The sequence below is a fragment of the Mycteria americana genome, chromosome 3 (genome assembly GCF_035582795.1).
Source record: "Mycteria americana isolate JAX WOST 10 ecotype Jacksonville Zoo and Gardens chromosome 3, USCA_MyAme_1.0, whole genome shotgun sequence".
Taxonomy (NCBI): Eukaryota; Metazoa; Chordata; class Aves; order Ciconiiformes; family Ciconiidae; genus Mycteria; species Mycteria americana.
Window position 1 is genome coordinate 1635989 of NC_134367.1, and position 21292 is coordinate 1657280.

Below are 21292 nucleotides of genomic sequence, written 5' to 3' on the forward strand. Positions count from 1 at the left end.
CGTGAACCCGCACCCTAAGGACCACGGGGAGAGCCGAGGTGCTCGGGTCGCTTTGTGCTTTATTTCTCAACGTTACAAGGCAGAAGGCGATTTCTCGGGCAGCATTAATTATTATTAGTGCATTAAAACCTCCAGACCCAAACCAACCGCACGGCATGAGCAGCCCCAAGCCGGGCCCCCCCGGCCAAACCCCCCCGAGCGAGGGAAGCCCCTGGGATGGGGTGAGGGTGATGTGGCAGCCCCGATGCAGCCCCTGCCCCGGCACGAGGATGGGTCCAGCCCCAAACCATCTCCCAGCACCCCGGGATCTCCACGAGAGCTCGCCAGGACCCTTTTAGCTGCACAAAGCAGGAGCAATGCTCTGTGCCACCCTCCTCCCAGCCCTGGCTCGCCCACGGCTTCCACCCATCAACCCCCCCCCCCCCCGAAAATACAAATCAAACCCTAAAGGCAAAAATCAACCCCTAAAGGTAAAAATCAAACCCTAAAGGCAAAAATCAACCCCTAAAGGTAAAAATCAAACCCTAAAGGCAAAAATCAAACTCTAAAGGCAAAAATGAACCCCTAAAGGCAAAAATGAACCCCTAAAGGTAAAAATCAACCCCTAAACGCAAAAATGAACCCCTAAAGGTAAAAATCAACCCCTAAAGGCAAAAATCAACCCCTAAAGGCAAAAATCAAACTCTAAAAGGCAAAATCACCCCGGGGAGCAGGGAAGGCACGGGGCGGGGGGTCCTGCTCGGGTCCTGCTCACAGCCTGCAGATCTTGGGCAGGGGGGCGTCGGGGGGGAGCCCCTCCAGCCACTCCACCAGGATCCTGTTCAGCGCCGTCGGCCTGGGGGCACGGCACAGGGCTGGGGCGGGAGCCGGCATCCCCGGGGAGACGGGGGAGACGGGGGAGCCCGGCTGCCATGGAGCGAGGCCGTGCATGCCGGCCGCGGTACCTCTCCATCTGCGTCCAGTGCCCGCACTCCTCCATGTGCTCCCGGCGCAGCTGCGGAATCTATGGAGGGACGGGGGAGAGCGGAAAGGGGCTGGTTTGTACCGGGATCCGGCACGTTTGGCATCGGCAGAGCCCACCCCGGGCTGCCCCTGCGTCCCCAGCTCTCCCTTTTGGCAAGAGCAAATCCCCTCCTGCCTGCTGCACGCGGCAAATGCCCCCCCTCTGCCCCCCTCCCTCTATCAGCCTGTCCCCCCCTTCCCAAGTGATGTCCCCGTATCTGGGGATACGTCCCCCCGTATCTGGGCCAAATCCAGCCCGTCTTGGCAGGATGGAACCTGCCCCGGGGCTCTCCGTGGTGGGATCTTATGGAAGCGGGATGGCGTCGGCGCACGCCGGTGCGGGCTGGGGTGGGACGGGACCACGCGGGCTCACCCACTCCTCCATGCCCCTGCTCATGCTGGGATGCAGCACCACGTCCTTCCCGGCTGTGACCATCAGCGCTGGCATCGTGATCTACAGGGGACACAGGTGACAAGGTGGGGAAGGTGCGGGGTCTCCAAATGCTGCCCACGGGACAGGATCAGTCCCCACCTTCCTGTCCTTGGCAGAGAGTGCCCAGCGCCAGTTGGGTCGCATGTTGCGGTACCAGTTCAAGGGGCCACTGGGAGAAAGGGGAATGGAACGGAGATGCTGGGACTCAGCTCCTGCCGACACCACCGCGGGGACCATCCCACCGCCCACGGCACGGGAAGAGCCTGCGAGGGGAAAGCAGCCTTCCCCCGCCAGCCTCGCCCCTTCTTGGGGTTATAAAGCAAGGCCTCGGTGGCTTTGGGGGTCCCCCTTCTGCAGGGGGGGGGGGGTACCCCACCAGGCCCCCGGGCTCCCGGCCCTACCTGAAGCCGGATTTCTCGAAGCGCTGGATGTAGTACTGCAGCTCGGGGCCGTGCAGGATCTGGCTGGCAGGGGGGTCTTCTGGGAAGCCCACCAGCAGCCCCCCTGCAACAAGAGGCACAGCACTGCTGCCGCGTCCCGCCCGTGGCATCCCCACCCCACAGCGAGGTCTCCTCCTTACCTCGCTCCCGGACCCCGTGGAAGTTGAGCGTGAAGGGCAGGCGATCCTGCGGAGAGAGGGGACCGAGGGCAGGCAGGGAGCGGCACCGTGCCCGGGGGGGGGGAAACCCATCCCCGGGGGGCTCCCCGTGGCTGCCAGGCAGACTTGGGGCTCCATGCCCCTCCTCGCCGGGAGCCAGCGTCCAGCATCGCTGCATCCCGAGGGATGCAGGAACCGACGGCGCAGCCCCGGGCTGCGGAGCCGGGAGCAGCCAGCGTGGCCGGCAGAAGGATGCCGCCGGCGTGGCGCGGCCTCCCGCACGCTGCCGGGGCACTGTTATTTTAAACGGCGAAGGTTTTTCACCCTGGAGCGAGGCGTTGACGTTTGCAGGGGTTAAGGAAGCGAGCGGCCCTGGCACTGCAAGGGCAGAGGGAGAGCGGGAGCCTCTGCCAGGCCACGCCGAGAGTCACCCTGCAAATCTGCTGTTCGCCGGGCTGGGCTGTCTCTCCCCAGGCAGCACAGCTTTCTAGAGGTCTTCTCAATCCCTGCTCAGGGCCAGTTTTGAGGCCTAAAGAGGTACGGGCCCTGCGCCACTGCTCACAAGGATGCGTTCACTCTGGTCCCTACTGATGGCTGACTGAACGCAGACTTTACTGCAGACAGGCAGCAAAAGGATGGCAGACGCGGGGTGGGACACGCCCGAGGGTCACTGTGGGCCGCTGCAAAGCCATCCCTGAAGCTTTTGGCTCCCGGCACAGGTGAGGTGGAAGGGGAGAGGGTGCCACAGGCAGAACCCCAACAAGGCTAAGCAGGGCTTGGAGAGGACATCAGGCTGTGAAGCCCCTCTGCTCCCACCCCGGGTCCATCCTCAGCCCCACACCTACCTCCCGGCGCGTGGAGCGGATCAGGATCTTCAGGGTCCGGCCGATGTCCTTCTCGAGCTCCGCTTCCGCAACGCCCTGCACGGGGGGAGGAAGCACCGCGGGTGATGTCAACCCTCCCCAGGGACCCCACCCACCCTGGGGCCGGATCCTGCCGCTCATCGGGGCTCGGGTGGAGGCTGGGGATGGTTTTTTTTGCAGAGTTCAGCATGGGAACAAGGTCTGGCAGGGGGACCACAAGCCATTTGCAGCTGGGGTGACAGCGAGAGCCCCAGAGCGTGGCCCCCCGGCTATGGGGTGCCCAGCCATGAGCTGGGGATCCCGACATGGGCACGTCCCCATACTCGGTGTGTGTGTGTGGGGGGTTAAGCCCCAAAAGAGGGGTGGAGGGTAAAAATTGTGGTCCCGGACTCACCGGCTCCTGGAAGTAGAACTGGTAATCAAAGGTGGGATAGGTTTTCATCTTCTCCACGATGTCCACAGCGGGGTCGGCGGGTCGGTACGGGGTGTTCAGCGAGGCCACAGCTCTGGGACGTCGTGGGGAGGGCAGAGTCAGCATCGCTCCCGGATTTGGGGCGCCCAGCGTGAGCCAGGGCTTTGCTGCGGGGGGGGGGACGGGACACGGGACTCGAGAGGGCAGGATCCAGGGTGTCTGGAGGGACCTGGGGGGGTAGGACCGGTCCCCAAGGAGCCACACGCGTGGCACGGACCCACCTCACCCTCTCGGGGTAGAAGAGAGCCATGTTCCAGACCACGGCACCGCCCCAGTCGTGGCCCACCAGCACGGTCTGCGGGATGCCCTGCGGGGAGGGGGTCCGTCAGCGTGCCCCCGCAGCCGCGCCCCGGGGAGCACCTCGAAATCCTCCCCGAAAGCAGCACCCGAGAGCGATCAGCAGGTGAGAGAGGGGATTTGCCTTCCTCCGAAGCAGCAAAGAGATCAGAAAACAGCAATATTTTCCTTCCCCCCCCCCCCCCCCCCCCCAAGGAACAAGCGTTACCTGATCACCCGGAGCAATTTTGCTCCGACTTAATTAAACATTTCAAGTACCTGAGCCCTCCAGATGAAAGGGGTTCGATATTATCCACCAAAAACACATCTGGAGGCTGCTCGTCCCCTGCCACCGCTGCCATCGCACGGGGTGACAGCACGGGGAACGTCTCGGTATCGGTGCGGCCGAAAAAATCCCCGGCCCCTCTGGGAAGGGGCTCTCGGCTTTCCCCAGGGCTGGCCGGATCCTGCCCGGAGCCGGGCACACCGAGCTCATCATCCCCCCCCCCTCCATTCCCATTTCCCGACCCCTCTGGGCACCTACAAATAAATCCAATTAAAACCCGCGCTCCTGACAATGTAGCAGCTGGTTCATAATTAGCTGATATTTAGAAGAGTAATTAAAGTTCCCTCCCGGCGGATGCAGCTCGTCCGACAGCGCGAAACCCAGCATCTGAGCCCCCCCCCCTGCCAAGGGGGGCAGAGGTTTGGGGGGGGGGGGTCCTGGCAGCTCCCACCTCCGATGTGGGGCTGAGCGGGTCCCCCCGGTGCTGGGGGGTTTCATCCCACCATCCCTGGCCATCGCCATGCTCCTGGACCGCTCCGCATCTTCCGCATCCCAGAAATGGGCTCAGCCGACACAGGAAGCTTCGTGAAATCATTGACCTTCCCCAGACTCCACCGGGTGGTCCCAGGGGAGGGAGAAGGAGCCCACGGGGGGGGGGGGGGGGAGAGGAGCAGGATGGGCCCCGACGGTAGCGGAGGAGCAGGGAAAACCAAAGTCCCATCCATACGGGATGCCGCGACCTCGCATCCCATCTACCGAGCTCACCCCGACGCAAAAATGGGCGCCCACCCACTTGTCAGGCTGCACACCAAGGGCCACCGTTCCATCTATTTTCCCTGTCGCTTTTAGTCCAGCGTGAAGGCAATTCCCCAGCGAAAAAAACCCCCAGTGATTTCTCCTCGCCTGCTCGGCACCCAACTGGAGCTGCAACCCCCGCGACGCCCGGCTTGGTCCCCTCCCGAAAACCCATCCCTGCTCCGATGCCGGCACAAACCCACCACGGCTCCTCGCACAAGGAGCCCTCGCAAAACCTCAAGGGCTTTTTTTTCCCCCTTGTTTCTTATTTTTTTTTTTTTTTTAGCGCTGTGCTTTTTGAAGGACTTGCTCCCTTAGAAGCCATTTCTTAAGGAAAAAGCCCTGGAGATGTTGGCATTTGAGATTTCAGGTGTCTCTGAGATGTGGGGGGTACGCCGGGGCACAGCCAAAGTCGAACAGAGTTGGGCTTGGGGATATGGAGGCAACAGGAGCCCAGAGGGAAACGCCAGTGAAACCCCTCAAAGCACCCAAGGGGTGTTCTCCTGTGAAGGACACACGGACGGCAGCCCAGCTGAAGGGCCTCTACACCAATGCACGCAGCATGGGCAACAAGCAGGAGGAGTTGGAAGCCATTGTGCATCAGGAAGACTATGATATGGTGGCCATCACGGAAACGTGGTGGGATGACTCGCACAACTGGAGTGCGGCGATGGATGGCGATAAGCTCTTCAGGAGGGACAGGCGAGGCAGGAGAGGTGGTGGGGCAGCCCTATACGTCAGGGAGAGTCTGGATAGTTTAGAGCTCGATGATGGTGACGATAGGGTGGAGTGTCTATGGGTCAGAATCAGGGGGAAGGCCAACAAGGCAGATATTGTGGTGGGAGTCTGTTACAGACCCCCCAGCCAGGATGAGGAGACAGATGACCTATTCCATAAGCAGCTGGGAGAAGCCTCACGATCGCTAGCCCTTGTTCTCGTGGGGGACTTCAACCTGCCAGATGTCTGCTGGAAATGCAACACAGCAGAGAGGAAACAGTCCAGGAGGTTCCTGGAGCGTGTGGCAGAGACCTTCCTGACACAGCTGGTGAGGGAGCCAACGAGGGAAGGGGCCCGCTGGACCTCTTGTTCACCAACAGAGAAGGACTTGTGAGCCATGTGATGGTTGGAGGCCGTCTTGGGCAGAGCGATCACGAAATGATAGAGTTTTTGATACTTGGAGAAGTGGCGAGGGGGGTCAGCAGAACTGCCACCTTAGACTTCCGGAGGGCAGACTTCAGCCTGTTTAGGAGACTGGTCGAGAGAGTCCCCTGGGAGGCAGCCCTAAAGGGCAAAGGGGTCCAGGAAGGCTGGACATTCTTTAAGGAGGAAGTCCTAAAGGCACAAGAGCGGGCTGTCCCCAGGTGCCGAAAGACGAGCCGGCGGGGAAGACGACCGGCCTGGCTGACTAGAGAGCTCTGGCTCGAACTGAGGAGAAAGAGGAGAGTCTATGACCTCTGGAAGAAGGGGCGGGCAACTCAGGAGGACTACAAAGGTGTAGCGAGGCTGTGCAGGGAGAAAACTAGAAGGGCCAAAGCTGAGTTAGAGCTCAGTCTGGCTGCTGCTGTAAAAGACAACAAAAAACACTTCTTCAAATACATTAGCGGCAAAAGGAGAGCTAAGGAGAATCTCCAGCCCCTAGTAGACGGGGGAGGGAACACAGTGACCAAGGATGAGGAAAAGGCTGAGGTACTTAATGCCTTCTTTGCCTCAGTCTTTAATAGCAGGGCCGAATGTTCTCTGGGTACCCAGCCCCTGGAGTGGGAAGACGGGGACGGGGACCAGAATGGAGCCCCCATAATCCAGGGGGGAATGGTGAGTGACCTGCTGCACCACTTAGACACTCACAAGTCTATGGGGCCTGATGAGATCCACCCGAGAGATCCATCCTGGCTTGTGTCAGGAATAGTGTGGCCAGCAGGACTGGGGCAGTGATCGTCCCCTGTACCCGGCACTGGTGAGGCCGCACCTCGAATGCTGTGTTCAGTGTTGGGCCCCCCATGACAAGAGAGACATGGAGGGGCTGGAGCGTGTCCAGAGAAGGGCAACGGAGCTGGGGAAGGGTCTGGAGCACAAGGCTGATGGGGAGCGGCTGAGGGACCTGGGGTTGTTGAGCCTGGAGAAGAGGAGGCTGAGGGGAGACCTCATCGCTCTCTACAACTGCCTGAAAGGAGGGTGTAGAGAGGTGGGGTCGGTCTCTTCTCCCAGGTAACAAGTGATAGGACGAGAGGAAATGGCCTCAAGTTGCGCCAGGGGAGGTTTAGACTGGATATTGGGAAATTTTACTTCACCGAAAGGGTTGTCCAGCACTGGAACAGGCTGCCCAGGGAAGTGGTGGAGTCCCCATCCCTGGAGGTATTTAAAAGCCGTTTGGATGAGGTGCTCAGGGACATGGTGTAGTGGTGGGCTGGGCAGTGTTAGGTTTACGGTTGGACTTGATGATCTTAAAGGTCTTTTCCAACCTGAACGATTCTGTGAGTCTGTGATTTGTGGGCTGTGCCTTCTTCCCCTCCGTTCCATCTCTTTGAAAAGGTGCAGAAATCAACACCATCCCCTCGCTGGGATGGGAATTAAACCCGGAGCTCCCAAACCCAAGTGGATCAGATGCTGAGATCTCGCTGGAAGTACCTCGCTGCCTTACCAAAACCCCACCAAGCCATGGATGCCACCAGCCCATCTCCCCATCCTCAGCAAGGACACAAGGTCCAGGAGAAGGTGACACAGAGCTGGAGACCCTCCCAAGGATGGGTTCTCCCCACTGGCCATGGGTTGTACAAACATCCCCATCCCTAAAATCCCATCCATGGGGAACACACAGAAGGGGTTTGTGCTACCCCAAGGGTTTTGGACCAAAGTTACCGGGGAGCTCAGCTCTTCCTGGGTGGGACAAAGTCACTGAGAAGCTCAGCTGTCCCTGCATGGGAAGGAAGAAGCGAAGGGCAGCGGGGGACACACGCACCCAAACCTTGCCAAGAAGGAGGGACCCATCGTGGGGAGCTCCTCACCAGTTTGTCCAGGAAAACCGCCAGGTCCTGGGGAAGGGAGGAGAGAAGGGGTCAGGTCCTGCCCGGGACCGTGCCCTACCAGCCCACGCCGCACTCGTCCTGCCCCGCGTCTGTGCCCTGCAGCTCCTCACCTTGCATATCTGCTCCTGGGAATATTCTTTTACATCTGCACGAAAGACATAATCGCCGTCATTTTAACATCCACACGTTTCTAAGGATGTATTTTGCACCCATCTGAGCTGCTGGGGCTGCAGGAGGAGCGGGACAGCTTCCACCCCCCCAGGAGAAGACTCCTCCACCCATCCCCTCCTGGGTCTTGGCCTTGGGGTTGGCAGCTCCAGCCCCGTATGACCCCGTCTCCCCTACGCCCCGGCAAGCCCAGCTCACCCGGCGGGGCCGTGGACTCCCCGTAGCCCTTCATCTCCAGAGCGATCACCCTGAAGCCAGCATCAGCCAAAGCTGGGATCTAGGAGGGAAAGCAGCAGGAAGGATGCAGAGACCCCCAGAGCCCACTCCCCCCTGCTGCCATCACCCATCCTGCATCTGCCCACCCCAGCGTGCCCGGAGATGTCCCCAAGGAGGGCAGACGCAGGCTGGTGAGGCTGGAGGGGGGGGAACACTCCTGGGCTGTGTCCCGTGTCCCCCAAGGCTCAAGGCGGGGTGGTGGGACAGCCCGGGGACCCCCCAGGAGTGGTGGCCATGACCCCCTTTCCACTGCACTCCAGCATCCCACCACCAGCCCCCACGGTCCAGCCTCCTCCATCACCTGGTAGCGCCAGGAGAGCCAGGACTCGGGGAAGCCATGGCAGAGAAGGACGACGGGGCCGTGCCCCATTTCCACGAAGTGCAGCTGGACGCCGGGCTGGAAGGGACAGAGAGCCCTCGCCAGCTGCGGCTGGCATGGCTTCACCCCCCCAACCCTCCACCCACCGTTGGCCACCAGGCACGGGAGCCCACCACCCCCTCCAGCCCTGCATCCCGGAGCCACGCGAGCACGTTTTGGCCCCTGAGGTGGATGGAGAAGACCTTGATGATGGGGCATCCCCCACCCAAAGCAACCCATGCAGGAGGGTGGAAAACCCAACAAGCCACCCCTTGCCTGGCAGATCTTCGCATGGGGCTCAACACCCTCCCCAAGCCCTGCCAAGCCCGGGGACAGCTTGTCACCGAGGCAGTGCCCTTCTCCCTACACGGATGGGCACGTATCCGTGGGTCACGTCGGATGGATCACACGCAGTCGGCAGCGGCTCTTCTTGGGCGAGAAGCTGTGGGGTGAGGAGCACAGGGTGAGCTCCTGAGCAAGCCTGGAGCTCCACAGGCCATCCCCACCACCCTGCTGCTGGTGGGACATCCATGCGGTCGAGATGGACACGGCTCAGTAGGTGCAGGGGATGAGGTTATCGGGGGGTGGGCAGGGTTTGCAGGAAATCACAGCCCCCATCCCATTCGTTTCCAAAGCCACCCGCAAGTCCTGCACCAGCACCGCATCACGGCAAGACCCAGAAGCCTGAGCCCATCCCTCCTGGCTCTGCAGAACCGGTCCAGGGTCCCCAGGAGAGCAGGGGACGGAGAGGACCCAGACCACCACTACGTGCCTGGACACCCGAGAGCTCCTCCAGCTCCTTCAGGACGGTTTCGGTGTCCCTGACGAGGATGGTGGCCATGCCCATCTCCCGAGCCGGCTTCAGGTTCTCCCCGATGTCGTCCAGGAGGATGACCTGGAGATACGCCAGCGAGAGCCAGGCTCAGCACCCCGGGGAAGGGCGGCCGCTGGGTTTGGCCAAGGACTCTGGGTGCTTGGAGGGACCCCCCATGCCCTGTTTTTAGGGTGACGGTGATACCTCCTGCGGCTTCGCCTGCAGCGCATCCAGGGCGTAGGTGTAGATCTCAGGATCCGGTTTCTGTGCTCCGAGCCGGCAGGACTCGATCACCAGGTCGAAGTGACGGCGCAGCAGGTTCATCAGCGTGGCCGAGAAGAGCCGCCCGGTGCTGTCGTCCACCCAGTTGTTGGTGAGGACACAGGTCTTAAATCCTAGGGTTTAAGACTGGTTTCCCCACTGGTTTTCTGGTTTTCCCACTCCAGCTCTCCTGCAAGCGTTTGATTTCACCTCCCCTCCCCAGCCACATTTCTCCCACCTTCCCGACCTAAAATCCCCCAGTTGCAAGGCTCTGTCCGGACCAGGACACCCCAGCAGCAGACAAAAGGATGCTCGGCAGGAGCTTATGCCCAATTTGTAATTCCAGGAAAGCAAGGCTCAACCCTCCCAACGCAGGCAGGACGTGAACGCGAGCTCGGGCACACCGAGAAGCTGAGGACTGAGCTGACGGACCGGCCACGGTGCGGGGCGAAGGGCTATGGCCTCCTGCTAATTGCTGTCTGGGTGGTAGCATGTCTGATGGATACCAGGGCTCAGAATATCTAATTAGAGGATGCTGAGAGGTGACGTCAGGAGAGTGCTCAGATGATGATGAGGGACCAAGCAGGGACCTCGTGGTGGGACTGACCAGGACCTCGTGGTGGGACCAAGCAGGACCTCGTGGTGGGACCGACCAGGGACCCCCATGGTGGGACTGACCAGGACCTCATGGTGGGACCAACCAGGACCTCATGGTGGGACCAACCAGGACCTCGTGGTGGGACTGACCAGGACCTCATGGTGGGACCGACCAAGACCTCGTGGTGGGACCAACCAGGACCTTGTGGTGGGACCAACCAGGACCTTGTGGTGGGACCAACCAGGACCTCATGGTGGGACCGACCAGGACCTCGTGGTGGGACCGACCAGGACCTCGTGGTAGGACCAACCAAGACCTCATGGTGAGACCGACCAGAGACCCCCATGGTGCCTGCCGGGAGGGGAGCAGCAGCCTTACTCCAGCACCCCTTGCCCAAAAGCCCGCCAGCACCCACCGTTCCTCCGCAGCACCCTCGCTGCCCGCAGAAGGGGGGCATTGACCGTCCCCTCGGCCGCCATCTCCTCGAAGGCTCGGGCGACAGAGAAGGTGGGTGGCAGGGCGATGCCCGAGGCGGAGGCGTGTTGCCTGCAGCCTTCTTCCATCTCCGAAAAGAGCTGGAAAACACCCCCGCAGTCATTCAATAGACCCCCCAAAAATAAAGCACGGCCCATCCTGGAGCCTGCTCCCCTCCCGAGCCCCACCCGAGCGCCAGCGGTGCTCCACGGCTGGTCCCCGAGCGCTCACCTGGGACAGGGTGATCTGTCCCCTCATCGCTTTGGCATAAGGACCGTCGGAGCCGCCAGCAAACATGACTTTCCGCAAGAAATTCCTGCCAGGTAAAGGAGGAGAGGTCAGCCGGGGGGGACCCCCATACCGGGGGGGTGTTGGGGTGCGCTATGGGGAGGGGGACGCTCCGTGCCGGGGATACCGAGCTCCCGCCGGCTGCGTAAATCAGTCCCGCTCCCTCCTCCATCATCACCCGGGACCGGAGCATCCGCTTCGGATCGCTGCCCATTTATTTCTGCTGGCAGCTCAATTACTTCGCCCTGCAGATAGACGAGGAGGGAGTTTTGCCAGGAACAACAACAAAAAAATAAAAATTAAAAAAAAAAAAATGCGAAGAGCGAGGTATTCTGTAAGCTGTAGCTCAGGGAAAATAATTTGCCCCTATCACAAGATCACAAAAGGCCTTCTCGGGCGGCAATAAAACAAGATTACAGCGACTGGCTTTAGGACAAAGCTCTCCTCCGAGTCGATAAAAATGCAGCTCGGTTAAAAATAAAGCGGCTTTACCTGTTCCAGCAGCATTGCTGTCACTTTTTAATATAAAGCAGAGCAAAAAAATGTTTGATGGCCTGATAATCTGAGAATTTATTGCTCCATCTGCTCCACGTCCTCCAGCATTTAGTTATTTAATATTTTATTCCTTTTTTAACGCCCTGCTTTTTTTTTTTTTTTTTAAACACCCACGCGCTGCTGGGCGATCCCGAGGTGTTGGGCGATGCAAACAGACAGAACCTGTTCGACTCGTGTTTGGGAGCTTTTGGGATTACTAATCCCCAAACACCCCGTATTAAATGGGGCACAGGGTTCACCAGGACTCGAGAGGCTGTTTGGGACCCGCTCGGGGGTCCGATGCTTTGGGTTTCATCAGCTCCGGCTCGTGCACTGAGTTGTGTCGGGTCTCGGCGCTGGGGCAGGGACAGGCTTCATTAATTATCCTGCTTGATTAATTATTAGTCACTCTTCTTACCACTTCTGCCAACGTCCCCTGTGGCAATCCTGCCTCTTTGAGGACTAGTTTTAATAGCTGATCTGCACCCCACATCCAGGACAGGACCCCCCGCACTCTGAGGCTGCACCACACATCCAGGACAGGGTCCCCCCCCGCCTGCACCCCACATCGAGGCAGGAGGTCGCCAGGCTGCACCCCATATACACACAAGGACCTCAACTTGCACCCCACGTCCCGGACAGGGGGTCCCCAGCCTGCACCCCCCACCCAGCCCTGTCCTGCTGCTAGGAGGGCCCCAGCCGCGCACAGCCCGCGCGGGCGGCAGCCGCACACACAGTATTGTCGCCTCGTCTCTACGTGTCTCCGGCCGAGCGGCGACTCGCCGAGGCGCGGGAGGACAAATAGCGCCGGGCCGGGCCGGGCTAAGCCGGGCCAGGCCGTACCTGGGCAGGCCGCAGTCCCGCTCGCAGGAGCCCAGGAAGTGCTGCAGGCCGGGCCCGAAGAGCACACCGCCAAGGTCGAACAACACGGCCCGCCGCGCCATGGCCGCCCCACCGCCGCCGGCACCCGGGCTCGAACCCGCGGCCCCTCCGCCGCCGCCGCCGCCAGCGCTGAGGCCCCTCCGCCGCCCCGCAGGCCCCGCCCCCGCGGCCTCGCCCCGCCCCCTGCCTGGGCGCCGCGCTGGGTCCTAGCGCCGCCGTTCGGCGCCCGTCACGGAGGGTGCCCTCCCGGACGCCTGGGACCCCCCCGCACCGCCCCCCTGCACGGGGGACACCCCCCGCCGTCCCACCAGCACCCTCCCGGTCCTGTGGGGCTGTGGGAACCCTGGTCCCCACGTCTGTGGGTGGCAGCACACCGGCCCCCCGCTGCTGTGGGTGCCCGTGGGTGCCCGCCTCTCCACCCACTCCCCGCCGCGGCTCCCCGCGGTTTTGCCCCTCATCGCGTTTTCTCCCATTAACGGGGGGCCCGGGACCCCCCCCCCCCAGCTCCCGCAGCACCCCAGGGTGCAGCAGCACTCGCTGACCCAACCTGCCCGCACCCAACTCTGAGCAGCCTAATGGGTGCCGGCGTGCACAGGCAGGGCTGGCCACGTGCTGCAGGTGTGCACACGCGTGTGCACGCACATGTACACACACGTGCGTGCACACATGTTCAGGCGCACACAGATGCACACGCAGATGCCTGCATACATGCAGGAACACGCGCAGACATATATGCGCTTCTACGCACAGCACGCGCGCGTGCAGGCCTGCACGCGTGCATGCGTGCACACATATATGTACACACGCACAGGCAAACATGCACGCGCTCAAGCATGCACATAAACACACACAGACACGCACGTAAACACACGCGTACACCCACGCACGCGCGCGCATATGCGAAAGACGCGCGCGTGTACGCGCACCAGCAGGCGCGTTGCTGAGGATGCGTGTGCACCGTTAAGCACACGTGTGCGTCTCCGAGCACGCGTACGCGCACTGCGGCCTCGCGTGCGCTGCCAAGCGTGCGCAAGCACCGCCGAGCACGGCCCTGCACCGCCACGCAGGTGTGTGGGCACCCGGCGTGTACGTGCGCGCTCAGCACGCGCCTGCATGCCAAGCACATACGTGCACACGCGTGTACGCCGCCCGGCCATTTCGGCCATCCTGAAATCCCCTGGAGAGGCAGACCCAGGGGGGACGCACGACCCCTCCCCGTGCCCCCCAAAACCGTCCCCGGCAGCACCGCCCGCTCGCTGCCGGCCACGGCAGGCCCGTGGCCACGGTCATGCGTGTGCGTGGGCCGGCCCCGCCTCGGGGAGCCGCCGGCAGTGCCGTGGCGGGACAGCCGCGTCGCCGAGCGGTGAGCAGGGCGGGGGGGGCGGGGGGGCCCGGCAGCGGTTTCGCGGGCAACCCCAGCCCCCTGCCTCAGTTTCCCCACCTGCAAAACAAGGGGTGGGAGGAGGGGGGGGGCCGGGGAGGGGGTAACGCCCCCCCCGCACAGTGCAGCGGGGCTGGGGGGGCTGTTCCGTGCTGGGATGGCTATCGGGGAGGGGGTAGAGTTATTTTAGGGGGGCTCAAGCCCGGATAAGCCGTGCATTTATGGGCAGCATCCCGCTGCCGGGGCTCGGTGTCCCCCATCCCTCGTTCCCGACCCCCCGCCGTCCCCGGGACCCCTGACGGGACCCCCCAGCATCCTCCCGAGGTGGGCCAGCGCCGCGTGGGTGGATGAAACCCCCTTCCCTGCCTTCCGACCCGGCTCAGATCTCCGGCGGGCGAAGGTTTTTCCTCCTCCCCTCACGGCAGGGACAGCTCTGGCACAAGGCCCTCCGCTCACCCCAAAACCGAGACCGGACCCCCCGAGTCCCAGCCGCCGGGACACCAAGCCTGGCTTCTCCCTGGCAAAAAGGTGGGAGCGTTTGGGGGGGGGGGGGGGCAAAGAAAGAGGGGGAAAAAGGAAGAATTTTGCTGGCCTGTTGCTATTCCGGTGGGAAGAGCCGGGAGGAACAACCCAGCCTCGGTGCCAGCAAAATGCCAGCACGGCTACGCCGCTGAGACCCGGCCAACTCGTGGCAGGGTTGGGCCACGGTACCGCTGCAGTCTCTGCTGGGGGGTCCCCCGGCTGCCGCTCCCCCCCCCCCTCCCCTTTTGGGACCCTTCACTGCAAAATGAACCCCCCCCACCCCTGCCAGGTGTTGGCCTGAGACCTGGGAAGCTCATTGCACCCCAGGATGCTGGCACAGAGCTTGGATGCCGACGGGAGCCCCCTTCCCTCTGCCGAGGGGCTCGGGGCTGGCTCGGAGGGTGCGGGGTGCCCGCGGGGACCCCCCCCAGCCCCTGAGCCCCCGCGCCCGTCGCGCCGGCAGCCTCTGGCACCCGTTCTCCCGGCCCCGGCGCCAAGGCTTTCCGGCGGTGGTTTTGAAAGAACCGTATTGTCTGCCCCCCCCACTGCGGCCTCCTGCTTTTCCGTGGCTCCCGAGGGGGGTTCTGGGGGGGCCGAGCTGCCCCCCGGCACGATCAGCCTCACCCCAGCCCTTGCTGTACCCCCTCCGTGCCTCAGTTTCCCTATTGCTATGCTCCATGTGCTGTGCTGGGGGGGGGGTGTGCAGAAAGGATCCCCCCCCCCCCACCCGGGGTGGGGGGGTCCTTAATGGTGTGGGGAGAGTGGGGTTCAGCCCCCCCAAATCCCAAGCCTGGCAGCCAGAGATGCATGGAAAAATAAGGTTGCTTGGGGGATTTTGTTGGTGTGAATTGGGGGGGGGACCCAAAAGGGTCTCGGAGGGGGTGTCAGCCGCTGCCTTGACACCCCCCCCCCATTTCTCTTTGCTCCTGCAGGACACCATGGTCCCGGGCGGCCCCGGCTGGTGCCTGCTGGTGGGTCTCTGTGCCCTCGTTCCCCCCACCACCACCCAGGGGGGACCAGAAGAGGACGTGACACCCAGCGTCAGGACGGAGGAGCTGGGGTACCACCTCGACCAGGATGGGGACCCCCTCCGGGATCCCCAGCGTTGCGGCATCACCTTCCACACCCCCAGCCCTTGCAGCCCCCGTGGGCCACCCCTCTCCGCCTCTCGCGATGAGCTGGATCATCTCAAGAACCTCTTGCAGGACACCAAGGCCAGCCTGAAGGACGTGGAGACGGCGGCCACGCTGGAGGACAACCAGACCCGCTACCAGGACATCATCACCGAGGCGCTGCCCGCCATCCACGGGGCCAACCTGGAATTTCAGGAGAGCCTGGACAATGTCCGCAGGGAGCTGGAGGCTCACGTGGCCGAGGCCGATCACCCACGGATGGCCGAGAAGAAGGAGAAGTAAGTGCCATGGAAAGGGGATGGACCAGGGGAGGTGCTCCATGGAGCTGATGCCCCAAACTCCATGGGTGGGAGCCAGCCCCAGGCTGCGGACACACCTGGCGGGGGGGGGTCTCGGTGTCCCCAGGGGTCCCACAGCCTTCGTGGTGGCCCTCAGGTGGCACGTGGGGTTTGGATGCTCAGCAAAGCGCTGCCGTTAACGTCCACGCGTGTGTCCCTGCCCTAAACCCGCCGCAGCGGGGCCGGTGAGGGGTCCTCTGAGGGCAGGGTGGGGGGTGGGATGTCAGGAGAGGGGGGGTTGTCACTCCTAAACCAGTGACCCAGCGCAGCTGAGCCACAACGTCATGACGGAGCAGCATTCACCAGGATGGAAGAGTTGGGGTACCTCCTTTCCCAGGTTGGGGACCCCCTCTGAGACCCCCAGTGCTGCAGCATCACCTTCCACACTCCCCGGCGGGGAGGCTGCTGGGGACACAGGGGACACTGAGCCCACTCTTCCCCCCCTCCCAGGCTGCGGAAGGGTGTCCGCGTGGTGGCCCACATGCTACAGCTCACTAGCCGCCTGGCCCAGACCCTCGATGCCACCTCCCGCCGCCTCCACGCTGAGCTGAGCCGGCGCCTGCAGAGCTCGGCCACCCGCGCCGCCGCTGCCACCGAACCCTAGGACACCTGCGTATGGCCTTGCTTGCTGGTAGGACCCCAACCCGGCTCATCTCCACGGCTTTTGGGGTGTCCTGGCTCCTCTCCCCGGCCCCGGGAGCTGAGACTTGGCACGGGGTGTTTGCAGAGTGCTCTGGGCTCTGGAGCCGGCAGCGCTGGGAGGGGACGGGAGGTTGCTGCCCACTACGTGATGCCGTCGCACACGCGATGCCGTCGCACACGCCATGCCGTTACGCCTGTGATGCCATTGCACGCGCGATGCCCGTAACCCCAGCCTCAAGTGCTCCGTGCATTTATCCCAAGGACCTCTGCCTTCGTCTAGCAAAGCCTGGTGCCACCGTGGGTGCCCAGCCCCGTGCCCCGGGGAAAAAAACCCTTCTTCCCATCCCCAGCAGACCTCTGCACCCCTTTGATGCTCCCCGGAAGAGCTTTATCCACACAGGCTTCCTTTTTTCCCAGCTAGCCAGCCCCCCGTGCCAACAACTAAGCCGTCGCGCCCGGAGCTTTGCCTGAACCGGGCTCCTGGGGCTTCCCGAGGGTCTTAAAAATTAATCCCAGCTCTTTTGGGGCTCGGCTGCATCTCGCCGGTGGTCCAGCAGCATCACCGCCCGCCCAGCGCGGGCAGAGCCGCTGCCGGCCCCGGTTAATCCTTCGCCCTTGGGATCGCCTTGTCCGGGCTTGGAAGAGCCTTTTTGCCCCTGGGGTGGTAAGGGCAGAGGCTGGGTCCGGATTTGTCCCCTCCGGGTGGGCAGGGCGGAGGGAATGGGGCTGCCCTGCCTGCACAGGGCAGGGCGGGCAGCGGGAGAGCGGCCGGAGGTGAACCACCCGGCAATAAATCGAAGCTGGCAACTCGAGCGCTCCCAACCCGCTGAGGTTTGGGCAGCGGGAAAACAGCTGGAGGCAGAAAATCCCTCCGTGATGGTCAGCCCGGAGTTCTCCCGGGAGGCTGGAGGCGATGGCCAGGGCCACCCCGGCACGGGGGCTCGGGGCACCCCAATACCCCCACGGTGCACCCCAAGGACGGGCAAGAGGCAGAAATACCCCCGGCGGCGGCAGCGGCACTTCTGCAGGAGCTGCCGGCAGTGAAATAAAGATGCATTGCGCTCTGCCCGGCGTCAGCATTATCTCTGCGTCTGTTTTCTCTCCATCCTCTGCTGTCTAAGGGAAAAGGAGGACGGGTGAGGTCGTCTGCAGCGTTAACCGCCCCTCCACCTCCAAAATCATCCACCCCAATCGGGAGCCCGGCGAAGGAGACGGACCCCCTGGCATCCACGATGCTTCCCACCCCCCCCCCCCCAGCCTTCAATCCACCACCCCAGCAGTCAGCTCCATTTTTCCTCCCCAGAAAAATCAATGTTGGTTGTCTTTTTTTTCCTGATTAATTTGCTACGGTCTTACGCGACTCATCCTTCTTCCTAATTCCCTTCCTTTGGTGGGCCGGGATCGATCTCCCGGAGCAGTCCTTGCAATTTTCAGCTGCTCCCCATCCCTTCATCGCTCCATCTCCCCCCCCCCCGCCATCTCCCCAGCTTCGGGGGTCCGTCCGACAGCAAACACCCTCCCTTCGGCCTCGCAGGCAGCCTTGGGACGTGGCCACGGGCTCAGGGCTCTGCACCGTGGCACGGGGATGGGGCTTTGCATCGCACTGCCGGCTGCAGCGTGGTTCCCCGGGGTGGGGGAGGTTTGCCAGGCTTTAAAAAAAAAAGGGGTGGTTTGATGCAATCGTGACATCGCTGAGACATCTGGGTCACCCCGGCGTGACGTTTGCATCGGTGAGATGTTCACGGCCCTGGGTCCGGGGAGGGGACAACCCGATAACTGCCTGGCTTCGGCATCGGCTGCTGCTGGGGTACCAGCTCTGCGGTCCTCTTCCCCAGGGATTTTTGGTATTCAGCATCCCAAGGGTGGTGGGGACAGCCCCAGGGATAAAGGCAGGATGGGGGGGCCTGCAGCGGAGCAGCAAATTCAGGTGCCCCCCACGCCCTGGCACGATAAATGCCTCCTCATCTATCTCCCAGAGGAAAGGAAGCAAATCACTGGGCAGGTCCCCCAGGGCTGGAAATTTTTGCAGTCCTGGGCTTCATTTGGAGGAAGGTTGCACATTAAATTTCCTAGCAGGAAGGAAGGAGAGAGGCTGGTCTGGGGAGAGGGCCAGCTCTTCGCCCGGGAGGTCAGGAAGCAGGGGGGAGCTCCGGGTCGCCCATCGTCTCGCGATCGGAGAGCCGCCTCTCCCGCCCGAAGGAGCCCTGTCCCCAGCCCTGTCCCCAGCCCCTCGGATGGGGACACCTGGGACAGGAGGGGGAGGGGGTCTGCGGTGGGGAGGGGAGATGCTGGACGTTGCCCTGGCTTTGCTTTCCCAATTTTGCAACCGACCCCTTGGCAGCGTTTTATGGGGGCAAGCGTGGGCCGAGGCCGGTGCTGCGTGGGGCCAGCTCAAGACCTTGCACCCCATTTGCCCCAGAGCAGGAGACCCGGCCGCTGCCTGCAGCTGCCCTGCCCACGGGCGGGTTGGCACCAAACCCCCAGCCTGGAGCGAGCGGGCGACCCCCGGCCTGGTGAGGGCCGGCCTCCCGCATGGCTGCGAGCAGCCTGGCCCTTCGCAATGCCCCCTGCGATGCCCCCTGCGATGTCCCGTGCGATGCCCCCTGCAACGCCCTGCGAGGCCCCGCGCGATGCCCCCTGCGATGCCTCATGCAATGCTCCGTGCAAGATCCGATGCAACGCCCCGCGCAACGCCCTGCGACGCCCCGCGCGATGCCCCCTGCAATATCCCGTGCAATGCCCCCTGCAACGTCCTGCGATGCCCCACGCCATGCCCCCTGCAATGCTCTACGCAGTGCCCCGTGCAATGCCCCGTGCAACGTCCTGCGATGCCCTGTGCAATGCCCCGTGCAATGCTCCATGCAATGCCCCGTGCAACGTCCTGCGATGCCCTGTGCAATGTCCTGCGATGCCCCATGTGATGCCCCCTGCAATGCTCTACACAGTGCCCCGTGCAATGCCCTGTGCAACGTCCTGCGATGCCCCGTGCAATGCTCCATGCAATGCCCCGTGCAACGTCCCGCGATGCCCCGTGCAATGCCCCGTGCAATGCTCCATGCAATGCCCCGTGCAACGTCCTGCGATGCCCCGTGCAATGGCCCATGCAATGCCCCACGCAATGCTCTGTGCAATGCTCCGTGTGATGCCCTGCAATGCCTGCTGCAATATCCCATGCAATGCCCCATGCAATGTCCTGCAATGCCCCATGTGATGCCCCCTGCAATGCTCCATGCAATGCCCTGTGCAACGTCCTGCGATGCCCCGTGTGATGGCCCATGCAATGCCCCATGCAATGCCCCGTGCAATGCCCTGTGATGCCCTGTGCGATGCCCCCTGCAATATCCGATGCAATGCCCCGTGCAATGCCCCATGCAATTCCCTGTGATGCCCCGTGCAATGCCCCCTGCAATGTCCCGTGATGCCCCCTGCAATGCCCCCTGCAATGCCCCGTGCAATGCTCCGTGTGATGCCCTGCAATGCCCCGTGCAATGCCCCATGCAATGTCCTGTGCAATTCCCTGTGATGCCCCCTGCAATGCCCCGTGATGCCCCTGCAGTGCCCCAAGCCGTGTGCCCTGCAATGCCCCGTGCAATGCTCCGGCTCCGCTGCTCCGCAGCACTTTGGCTCCTCTTCTCCTTCCCTCTCCCTCCCCATCCTCACACAGAAAGCCCAACACCCCCTTCCCTCTCCCCCGGCTGAGCCGTGCCTTGGAAGGGACTGAGAAAACCCTGGCAAATCCAGCCCCTTCCAGCCCCGGGGAAGCTTTGCCAACGCACGGCGGGCGAGGAGGGCCAGGGGAGCTGATGCCCCTCCAGCCTTCCTCCCCCTCGTCCCCCCGGCCTCCCCTCCTTCCCTGCCTGGGCATGGCTCTCCCTCCTCCCCCAGCCCCTGTCGTCACCGCCACCGCTTCGAGTAAGAGCCGAGCCATCCTTCGCTGGAGCCCAGTCCTCGCCGGAGCCCTCTGCGGCACAGCACCCCGACCCCGGCACGGCAGAGGGAACGGGGGGCTCCGGGGACCCCTCCTTGCTCTCCCTGCAGCAGGTAAGGGGGTTCATCGGGTCCAGGCTGGGTGGGAACGGGAGAAGCTCTTTTTCCCTGCAAATATCCATGATTAAAGCTGTTTGTAGAGTGCCGAGGACGGTGAGGGAGCCATGAGGAGGCAGCAGCAGGGAAAGTTTCTCAGCTCTGCATGAAGTTCCCACCTAAAAACCAAAAAAAACCCGCCCTGCTGCCTGCCCTTACAATCCGATAAATAAGTTATGTATTCTCGCTGCCTCCCTGACTGCACGTCGGGATGCCCAGAGCTTCACCGGGCTCGCCGCGGTCGTGGGCATCCTCCGGTCCAGCCTTCAGCATCCGCACGGGGCAGGTTTCTGCATCCCTCCGGGAAAGTGGTTGGCGAGTACCGGCGAGTACCGGCGAGCAGCGTTTTGCAGGGACGGAGGTGCCTCCCGGGGCATCTGCTGCAGGGTCAGCACGCTTCGAACCGAGCGCTTCTGTGTCACGGAGCGACGGGGAATCCGTCAGGGAAATGGTTTGGACGCAGGGAGAGAAGGCAGGGCTGGAGGTGAAGGGCAGGCAGGAGGGCAGGGCTGCCCACCCCGCTGCCGGGCTCTGCCGGAGCCGCCCGATGCTGCCGGAGCAGCACCGAGGCGGGCGAAGCAGCGAGGGGAGGGAAGGGGGATGCGGGTGCAAGGTGCTGGCCGGGTGGCGGGGTGCGGCGGCACCCTTGGGTGGCCTCTGTGTGTGTGTGTGCAGTCTCCCACCCACGCAGCCCCCTTCCCACTCACCTAGCCATCCCCATCGCCACCCACGGGCGCATGTCCCGCGGGGGCTCCTCTCCACCCATGTCCCCCCCAAACCCCCTTTGCCACA

The 21292-nt window shown here is 63.1% G+C and overlaps 2 protein-coding genes across 4 annotated transcripts; one reads left to right on the forward strand and one right to left on the reverse strand.

The window, feature by feature from the left end:
• Positions 1 to 416: 416 nt before the first annotated feature.
• EPHX2 (epoxide hydrolase 2) lies at positions 417 to 12516 on the reverse strand. 3 transcript variants are annotated; one of them, XR_012775089.1, is made up of 20 exons: positions 12363 to 12516; positions 10929 to 11013; positions 10639 to 10798; positions 9569 to 9759; positions 9323 to 9445; positions 8918 to 8992; positions 8494 to 8589; positions 8115 to 8193; positions 7859 to 7893; positions 7728 to 7754; positions 3590 to 3675; positions 3291 to 3402; positions 2879 to 2953; positions 2016 to 2061; positions 1837 to 1939; positions 1535 to 1604; positions 1376 to 1456; positions 945 to 1003; positions 671 to 835; positions 417 to 470 (listed from the first exon to the last, which is right to left on the reverse strand). XR_012775089.1 is itself a non-coding variant. In XM_075497612.1 (19 exons), the coding sequence occupies exons 1-19, from the start codon at positions 12461 to 12463 to the stop codon at positions 751 to 753; spliced, it is 1689 nt and encodes a 562-aa protein (XP_075353727.1). In that variant the 5' UTR covers positions 12464 to 12516; the 3' UTR covers positions 638 to 750. The 3 variants fall into 3 exon arrangements, 2 of the variants coding, with proteins under 2 accessions (XP_075353727.1, XP_075353728.1); XM_075497612.1 differs by lacking the exon at positions 417 to 470 and having other exon boundaries at positions 638 to 835; XM_075497613.1 differs by lacking the exons at positions 417 to 470; positions 8494 to 8589 and having other exon boundaries at positions 638 to 835.
• A 782-nt stretch (positions 12517 to 13298) lies between these two features.
• LOC142407518 (uncharacterized) lies at positions 13299 to 17484 on the forward strand. Its single transcript, XM_075497141.1, has 5 exons — positions 13299 to 13333; positions 13426 to 13764; positions 14208 to 14310; positions 15237 to 15715; positions 16226 to 17484. The coding sequence occupies exons 1-5, from the start codon at positions 13299 to 13301 to the stop codon at positions 16377 to 16379; spliced, it is 1110 nt and encodes a 369-aa protein (XP_075353256.1). The 3' UTR covers positions 16380 to 17484.
• The last annotated feature ends 3808 nt before the right edge of the window (positions 17485 to 21292 follow it).

What these genes read in the sequence shown, in the direction of transcription:
- EPHX2 (XM_075497612.1), bottom strand. Translation starts at nt 12,463, where the DNA reads ATGGCGCGGCGGGCCGTGTTGTTCGACCTTGGCGGTGTGCTCTTCGGG. An exon ending in TTCTACCCCGAGAGGGTGAG is followed by an intron (nt 3,403 to 3,589) that starts GTGGGTCCGTGC and finishes ACGACGTCCCAG; the next exon opens with AGCTGTGGCCTCGCTGAACA. An exon ending in GCAGGGGCATGGAGGAGTGG is followed by an intron (nt 1,004 to 1,375) that starts GTGAGCCCGCGT and finishes GTCCCTCCATAG; the next exon opens with ATTCCGCAGCTGCGCCGGGA.
- LOC142407518 (XM_075497141.1), top strand. Translation starts at nt 13,299, where the DNA reads ATGCGAAAGACGCGCGCGTGTACGCGCACCAGCAG. An exon ending in GCGTGTACGCGCACCAGCAG is followed by an intron (nt 13,334 to 13,425) that starts GCGCGTTGCTGA and finishes TGCGCTGCCAAG; the next exon opens with CGTGCGCAAGCACCGCCGAG. An exon ending in ATGGCCGAGAAGAAGGAGAA is followed by an intron (nt 15,716 to 16,225) that starts GTAAGTGCCATG and finishes CCCCCCTCCCAG; the next exon opens with GCTGCGGAAGGGTGTCCGCG.